The sequence below is a fragment of the Prosopis cineraria genome, unplaced genomic scaffold, assembly GCF_029017545.1.
Source record: "Prosopis cineraria cultivar Desert tree isolate PC_DT_omini unplaced genomic scaffold, ASM2901754v1 PC11, whole genome shotgun sequence".
Taxonomy (NCBI): Eukaryota; Viridiplantae; Streptophyta; class Magnoliopsida; order Fabales; family Fabaceae; genus Prosopis; species Prosopis cineraria.
Genome location: NW_026555342.1, coordinates 44751715 through 44761114, shown reverse-complemented (window position 1 = coordinate 44761114; position 9400 = coordinate 44751715). Strand labels below are relative to the sequence as shown.

Here is a 9400-nt window from a genome sequence, read left to right as displayed (position 1 = left end):
TCTACTTTTTTTTCCAATAACAAGATCCATTATTCTCCACCATAAAACAAAAGCTGAGAAACAACAACACAACGCAATTCATCTATCAAAAAGTGAAGGTATCAGCAGAAATGGAAGGCAAACAATTAGAGCAGAAAGGAGAAGAGATGTTTCAAGCTCAAGCAGATTTGTTCAAACACATATTCAACTTTGTAGGATCTATGTGCCTTAAAAGTGCTCTTCAGATGGGCATACCAGACACAATCTTCAACCATGGTAAACCTATCACTCTTTCTCAGTTAGTCTCAGCCCTTAAAATCAACCCTTCAAGGTCCAACTACGTCCACAGACTCATGAGCTTACTGGTTCACTCTGGAATCTTCTCTTCCACAAAAATCCCAAATGAAGAAGAAGAGGGTTATGACCTCACACCATGTTCCAGGCTGCTTCTCAAAGACAAGATTCCCTCCATGTTTGCTTATGCTCAAGCAGTGTTTCATCCTGCAGTAATGAGCCCAGGTCAGTTCTTGGGAGATTGGCTTTATAGTGATAAAGACAGCACAGCTTTTCAAAGTGCCTTTGGGATGGAGTTTTGGAGGTATGGAAGAGAGAATCCAGAGTTTAGCAGAGTGTTCAATAAAGGTATGATTAGTGATTCTGGGATGATGAACTTGGTTATGAGAGAGTGTAAATCAGTGTTTTGGGGTTTGAAGACTTTGGTTGATGTTGGAGGAGGGAAAGGTGGTGCAGCCATGGCCATTTCTGAAGAATTTCCAGATTTGAAGTGCACAGTGATGGATCTTCCTCATGTTGTTGCAGATATGAAGGATAGCGATAATCTTAAGTTCCTTGGAGGTGATATGTTTCAGTGTATTCCTTCAGCAGATGCCATTCTCCTTAAGGTATAGAGTATAGTACACAAAAAAGTTTATTAGTTCGAAAATGTTAATATGACTTTTCTGCTGTTCAGATTATTAATTATTAATTAAATAGTGCATTATTGGAAAAAAAAAAATATATATATATATATATGTATATATCATTCAATTTCAAGCAGCTTCATGACCATAATAAAATCTAATATTTAAAATGAGTGTTTTTTTACACGATTGTTTCATCAACTAATTAAAGTATTTGATCACAAATATCAATTCAGGTAATTTTTTTAATAGAAATCTTAATTACAAATTGAGCTACATTTAAAATTTAAATGATTTTTCTAGTACAACAGTGATTCTTGAATTGTAATTGTTTGAGATAATATTTATAATTTTAAAAAATTATTGGAAACATAACTTTTTGACACCTAATTATGATCTCCAGTTAAATAATATGCTTTAAAACTTAAAAAACTAATTAAAAGTATATTTACTTCTTTTCAATTTGGAAATTCTTGCTTGAATGTTTAGGTCCTTGGTTTAATTAATATTTTCTTTTTATTTTTAACAAGAGCCATATTGTCCCTCTAGTTTATTGAATATTCCCTCCATTTAAAAATGTAAGGCATTTTTTGAAAAGTTGAATGTTCAAAAATATAAGATATTTTTAGTCTTTCGAGGTGTAATTATTGTCTTTGTTCTAAAAGTACTTTTATTAATAATGACTTTATATTTATTATAAAGTGTTTAATAGAGGTAAAATATAAAAAGATAAAGTTAGTTTAAAAGTAGATAATTACTTTATTAAAGAGTGAAATTCAGTTAAAAATGTTATATATTTGTGAATGGAGGAGTATAGCATTTTATTTTTTCTAGTTACAACTAAAACTATTAGATGTATACTATAGTAACTTTAATACACGCCCACCCACCTACCCACACATATTAAATCCACCCGATCATCAAATCAATACACATTAAATGAGAAAAAAACAGTCATTTTACCTCTTTCGTTTTTTCTCTTTTTTGGTTCCTGCTTTGTTGTTGCCGTTTCCTTTTGTTCCTAGACTTGTTTTTTAATGTTCCAATAGAAGTATCCTTTGCCCCCCCAAAAAAAAAAAACAATGAATTTTGAAGCTGAAGTTTGTTGGAGCACAAAATATATTAAAACTTCACCTACTCCACTTTTAAATAATAACATATGCAAAAATGATCAAGTCTACATTATAAGCTAAACTTATTTTGACAAAAAGCCTAAAGGAACATTAGAATATAACTAAATTATTTTAATGATTAGATTATATTAAAGTGATCATAATGATCCACAAAATGAAAATATTAAATTATCATAAAACTTCATCATATGCATGTCTCCATTTTACACGAGAGATTCATTTTATTACAATTTTTTTGAATTTTTCTTTCAAATGAAGTCTGCAATAATCTTGACATTTTCTTGTATATTGAGATTTACATTAAAAAAATTAGTAGGTATAAAATAGCTGCATAATTGTTTTCATGCTTTATGAGTTTTGTTTTATAAAACAAATATGAGTGATGAAAATCTAAAAGACGATCAACTAGCATGCAGCTGGTTTTGCACACATTAAGTGATGAAGAGTGCCAGAAGGTATTGAAGAAGTGCAGAGAAGCCATTGCAAATTCAAGCAAAGGAAAATTAATAATAATAGAGATAGTAATCAATAAAGAGAAGGATAAGCACGAAATCACAGAAGCAAAGCTTTATTTCGATATGATGATGATGTCTTTGGTCAATGGAAAAGAAAGAGATGAAAATGAATGGAAGAATCTCTTCATCCAAGCTGGATTTAATCACTATAACATAACACCTTTATTTGGTTTAAGGTCTCTTATTGAAGTTTATCCTTGAACTTACATAGATGATCTATCTGTGTATTAATGAACCGAGACTAGAGAAAGAATTTTCTTGCTTAATGCACGTGAGTGATGTAATTTGTTAGAAATTTTATATTTGATATAGATGATTCAACTCTTAGATAATAACTTTTCATATTTTGTCGCTTGGTTCAATTTACTGAATTTTTTCGATGGAGAAGTTAACTTTCCAAGAAGTAAACTTCTCAAAAAGTTTATAATGAATTGTTTGTTTTGTTTTACACAATTTTCGGGAAGTCTAACTATTTTTTAAGCACTTGTTTGACAAACGATTCAGTCACCACAAGATAATACCTATATTTGGTTTGTGGTCTTTTATCGAAGATTATATTTGATATTGATGATTCAGCTCTTAATTAATGGATTTATTAATTTCTTTAATTTTAAAACTCATAGTGTTCAATCACTTTAATGAAAGAGAGACACAAATTTGTCGTATTCTAATGATCTAATGTATATATTCAAGGAAAATGCAAACTCATCAATCTACCAATTTGCTTAGCTGTTATTTAAAAAGGAAAAAAGTAAAAATAGAGACCTACTAGAGTGCTCTTTAACAGAAGCTTTTCAGTAGGTGAAAACCTATAAGAGCACTTCATACAAGTAGTAAGATAGTTGTCAAAGAGTAGGATGAAGACACGGGTTTGTAAATCATAGGAATAGTAAGAATAGTGCAATTATATTTGTCCCTCATAACTCTAACCCAAAGTCAATGAAGGGTAATGATCCCCATCAAAGTTTCAAACTACAAGAAATTGCCACATAATAAGCCAAAGTCCCATTGGGGTGTTGCCATAGTAACTCATATAGCATGCCTTTATCATATTAGTCCTTATAGGCAATTTGGGGGATCCTAATCCATGCTGTGATGCTCCCAATCACTATCAAATCCTCATCAAGTAAAAATACTCCTTCCATATTGAAAGGCTAGATAATGATTCGTCACCAATCACCATCTCCTAGTAAGAGTAAACTCTTTGTGTCCTCCTTACTTTTGAACTTTGCTAAAAAGAAAGTGGGATATTGTCATAGTCACAATTCAAATGCAGCAAATAATGATATCAAGGGAAATCGAGTTGTATATTATTGGGGGGTCACTGATTACAACTCATACGCAATGCGAAAAAGATGAACACGTAACAGAAATTCAGAAAAGTATAATAACATAAATATGCCCAGGAAGAAGAGAGAGAATGTCAGAGAAGATCCTCAAAATCATTAGCCATCTGTCTCCTCTCATGAAATTTCCTTTTTAAGCATCCTGCATGTCCAGGCCACGCAACTTCCACAAGGGCCTTCATATATGTCCGTTTCTCCTTGGTCCAATTACCTAATCATTATCTCTTGGATCAGGGCCCAAACCATCTCGATCCACATACTGGGCCATGACACTGCCCACCTGTTGGAGATTAACCTTTCCCTAATCAAGGTTAAGGTGGGGATACATAGTAGCAACCTCGATGTGCAATTCCCAAAAAGAAGGAAAGCCACCATACCACATGATCAAAACTTGGAGGATAGATTTACTATGTTGCGTGACCTAACGAGCATCTTTGACTCCCAGTACCACAGGTCCTTCAGGCATTATAAATGAAGGTAAAGGCAGTGCAGTTGCAGGCTCAGTTCCATAACATTGCTTTAGTAATATTACGTGGAAGACGAGGTGAATTCGAGCTACCTCAAGCAAAGCCAACTTGTACACGACGGGACCAATCTTTGCTATAATCTTGAAGGATCCAAAATATCACATGCCCAAAATATTGCATGCCCAACTTGTGAAATTTTCTAAGTTGAACAGAAGCTGCTGATATGGTTGAAGCTTGACATAAAGTAGATCATTCACTATAAAATGAACTTCAATACGCCATAAGTCTACAAAGCACTTAATCCTGTTTTGAGCCTTAACCAGGAAACCTTAAGAGTCTCCAATAACGCATCTCTCTCTTGCAGTTGCTGATGCAGATCGACTAGTGTATCCTCTGTTGAGGAATGGCGTAAGAAAGGAGGTGGGTCAAGAGTGATACGAAGTATTGTACCAATACTCTACCCATGTTAAATAATCTAACCACTGATACATGGATGCTTGTACGCAAAACAGTGAAGGTACATTTCTAAACACCACTTAACGGCTTTGGACTAACCATCCATTTGAAGGTGATATGCTAAACTCATCATCAGATGTGTGCCCTAAAGTCGGGCCAAGTGCTGCCAGAATAAGCTAGTGAAAGCTTGATCTCTATCAGACACAATCATCTCGGGGAACCCATGCAACTTGACAATTTGTTGTAAAAATGCTGCAGCAACAGTTTGGCTCGTATGATCATATTACAGGGGAATAAAATGGGCATATTTGGAAAGTTGATCAACCACCACAAAAATGATCGAGTACCCACATTTGACTAGTAAAGCTATGATAAAGTCCCTAGCTATGTCTTACCATATGAGTTGGGGTATTGGTAATGGAGTTAATAGTCCAGCAGGTTTCAGTTGACCTATTTTAGCTTGTTGACAGACCCCACATGCACGTACAAAATCACGAACATGCATTTTCGACCGATAAAATGCTGAAGCAATGCGTTTATAGGTACGAAAATACCTAGCATGGCCTCGTATAGCTGAAGCATGAAACTCTTAGAGAATCTTCTTGATCAACTCAGAGTTATCCTCAGGAATAACTAGCCTGCCCTGCCGAAGTACATCAGATCGATCAATAATGAAAGCTTGATCCACTTGTTCACCATTCACTAGCCTGTCTCGTAGCTTTTGTATTTGAGTAGAGCCTCACTCCTGCTTGTACACTTCATCCAAGAAAGTGTGCTGTAATTGTGAGAAAGTAAAGAGAGCCACTCAGGACAATGCATTAGCAGCTTGGTTGCGGTGCCCCAATTAATATTCTATAGAAAAACGATACCCTATGAGTTTAGGCGAGCATGCTTCTTGAGCTGGTGTGTGGATTCTCTGATCAAGAAAGATGCGTAAACTCACATGATTTGTTCTTATAACAAATGGGTGGCCAAAAGAGGTAGTGATGGAATTTCACCACGACTGAGATTGCATCTTGTGAGACAACTTCTTGGAGAAGTAGGCAACGGGATGCCCACTTTCGCTAAGCACAACACCTATTCCCATGCTAGAAGCGTCAATTTCTAGCACGACAGGCAAAGACAGGGGTCTTAGTTAGCACCTTCTTAAGAGATTCAAAAGCACTCTGTGCTTCCGTAGACTTGTAAAAAGGGTCCATATTTATGCATGAATCTCTTGTAATACCTTGTAATACTAAGAAACCCTCGAAGTTGAGATACATTTCTAGGTATGGGCCATTCTTTTATCACTTTTATCTTAGCTTGGTCAGCTTCCACCCTAACAGTCGACACTATATGCCCACGGTAATCTATTCACGTTCTGCCAAATGCACACTTTGACATTTTCTCATATTATTTATGCTTTTCTATTTTTCTGAGCACCTGCTCTACATGAGATAAATGAGCTTCCCAAGTAGGGCTATTGATAAGAATATCATCAAAAAATATCGGAACAAACTGAAGCAAATAAGAATGAAAATAGGGTTCATCAATGAATGAAATGTTGTGGAAGCATTAGATAATCTGAATGGCATTACCAACTACTCATATAAACCTTGATGGGTTTGAAATGCCATCTTCTCGATATCTTCTACATTCATAAGGATCTAATGATGACCTGAACGTATGTCCAACATAGAAAAATACACAAACCTTTGCAACTCATCCAATAATTCATCTACCATGGGCATTAGAAAAGCATCTTTGATAGTCAGAGTGTTTAATGCCTGATAATCTACATAGAATCACCATGTCCCATCTTTCTTTTTGACTAATAAAACTGGCGCTGAGAAGTAGCTGGAGCAGGGCATATCAATCCTTGAGATAGTAACTTTACAACAATCTTCTCTATCTCAGATTTTTGACTATGTGGGTACCTATAAGGCCTCACCTTAAAAGGTCCTTGGTCTATTAGGAGTTGTATCTTATGCATATGGCTTCTATCTGGTAGTTGACATTGAGGGCTTTCAAACACAACATCAAATTCGTATAATAAACAAGCCATATCTTCAGCCATGTCTTTCAGGAAGTCCCATGTAGGCCCATTCCTTGTTTTTGACAAAGTGGGTCCCGGTTCTAGTTGGACCCAATTAATGAATTAAAAATAATTCTGCTAAAGACTCAACTTGCACGATATGTGACATGTGATGCAATTAGGCTGGGCTTATTAAAGTGGACCTAAACTCTGTAAGTGTAATGAATCTCCATAAAACGGATCCTAGATAATCAGACACATGTGGCTCTAAAATCTCCAGCCAAGATCCGTAGATCACAACGTCAACCCTACCACTGGTAATACAAGGACTGGAATGGATAGAGTATGCCCGTCACAGAGGAAGTTTAGCAATAAAACCTTGACTCATCATCAATTGACCCATGCCCACCAAAACCTTTAAGATTGGAAATGACTGAACCATATTTCCTAAATGCTGAACAATTTAGGGGTGCACAAAATTATCAGAACTACCTCCGTCTAAGAGAACTTGAACATCTGTGCCATGTATCTGACCATGAAAACATATATAGTAGCTACCTGATAAACCTCTAAATGCATATAAGGACGAATGGTGAAAGGTTGATTGCTCTACCTGTTCCCTCTTGCTCTGTTTCAAATGGTTCTTCAACCTCTTTGTCCCTTGTCAACATCATTAATTGCTTCTTGGCGCACTAGTGTGAGGGAGAGAACAAGTCATCATTGAAGTAGCACAAGCCTTTTTCCAGTGGGATTTACATCTATGTTGGAGTTATTCGGTGGATTGGGGGTCGATTTGGCGTCGAAAGTAATAGTGGTAAGTTACTCTGGCTGCTGGAGGCACCAGACAATGCACTCAAAGGGCCAGATATGTTCTTTACAATGGTAATTGTAGGCAACAGTGAGAAAGTAGTTCATACTCATGTTGGCACACTAGTTAGAGCCTTATGGTCTACATCTAGTTGATCTAATGCTACAGCCTTTAACAATGGCATTGACGCCTAAGCCACTACATCCCATCGGACTTTGCCTTAAGACCACCTACAAAGCAATCGATAAGAGATCCCTCGATCATCTCCTTTAATCGATTGGCTAGTGCCATGAAAACTTTTCACATATTCATTAGAACCTTGCTAAGTCATCTTAGACAATTGTACTCTCACACATCGAATTGGGTAGGACCAAAATGAGCTTCCACGGCTTATGATAGTGCAGACTAGGTTGGAATCTGGTTAGCCTTCTTCATCATTTGAAGCCACGTCACAACCGTGCCTTCCATATGAATTCCAGCCATCACAAGTTTTTGAGCCTCAGTAGTCTCATAAATCTGGAAATACTGTTCTGCATGAAACAACCAATATCTAATAGTTCAGTGCCATCAAAGCGAGGTAGGTCAACCTTTACCTGTTTCAATAGAGTAACATTGAATGGCACCACCCGTTGAAACTCTTGTCCACTCGACTCAGATGATGGTGACTCTGACCGACGGTTTAAGCCTTCCAGATTTCATCACCACCGCCAAGTAGCCCTCTATCTTCATGAACTGTTAATTCGTCGTCGCCATGAACTCCTGTGTCTTCTTCATGTCTACTAGCAATTCCTCGAGATGAGTGTTTTCAACCATTCTTGCTGTCAATGAAAGCACCAAAAATGTCACAGTCACAATTCCAATGCAGCAAATAATGATATCAAGGGAAATCGAGTTGTATAATATTGGGAGGTCACTAATTACAACTCATATGCAATGCGAAAAAGATGAATGTAATGAAAAATGCAGAAAAGCATGATAACATAAATATGCCCAGGGCGTCTGGTTTCGGTGCTCAGCAAGCACCGCGGTACTCATCATAAAAAAACATCTGGGCCATCCAGATTTTTATCTGGATGGTCCAGATTTTTTCAATTTTAATTTTAATTTTATAAAAATAAAATTTATAAATTTTTTTGATAAATATATTTATCATCAATTTAGATATATTTATCATCAATCTGGACAATACTGATTAAATTTGGATGATTCAATTTAATATTATAATTTTTATAAATTAACTATCTAGATGTACTTTGAACAGTCCAGATTCAAGATTAAATTTTTATTTGCAAGGCTTAGATTTAAATTTTTTATGTTTATTTTATATTTATTAAAATAAAAACTTATTAAAAAAATTTAATATTAAATCTGTCTTATTCAGAGTTTATCTAGATAATCAGTTTATAAAAATTATAATATTAAATTGAATCACGTAGAGTGTCAAATTGAATTAATACTGTCAAATTGATGATGAAAATATTTACCAAAAAATTTTTAATTTTATTTTTATAAAATTAAAATTAAAAAACTAAAATTTTTTTTATAAAATTAAATTTAAAATTAAAAAATTGGATGGCTCAGATGTTTTTTTACGATGAATACCGCGGTGCTCAGCAACCAGACGCCAAAATCATTAGCCATCTCTCCCCGCCTGTGCAATTGCCTTTTAAGCACCCTCAATGTCCAAGTCACGCAACTTCCATGAGGGCCTTCGTGTGCATCTGCTTCTCCTTATTCCAATTACCTTAGTTTCTCATGGATC

At 35.5% G+C, this 9400-nt stretch overlaps 1 protein-coding gene across 1 annotated transcript; it reads left to right on the top strand.

Annotated features, from left to right (window-relative positions):
• Positions 1-2821, top strand: LOC129284765 (probable O-methyltransferase 3). Its single transcript, XM_054920226.1, has 2 exons — positions 1-881; positions 2449-2821. Exons 1-2 carry the CDS (start codon positions 111-113, stop codon positions 2746-2748), a joined length of 1071 nt encoding a protein of 356 aa, XP_054776201.1. The 5' UTR covers positions 1-110; the 3' UTR covers positions 2749-2821.
• The last annotated feature ends 6579 nt before the right edge of the window (positions 2822-9400 follow it).

Bases quoted from the DNA above. Each gene is read 5' to 3' on its own strand.
- LOC129284765 (XM_054920226.1), top strand. From the start codon at position 111: ATGGAAGGCAAACAATTAGAGCAGAAAGGAGAAGAGATGTTTCAAGCT. The intron at 882-2,448 runs GTATAGAGTATA...ACTAGCATGCAG, and splicing joins CAGATGCCATTCTCCTTAAG to CTGGTTTTGCACACATTAAG.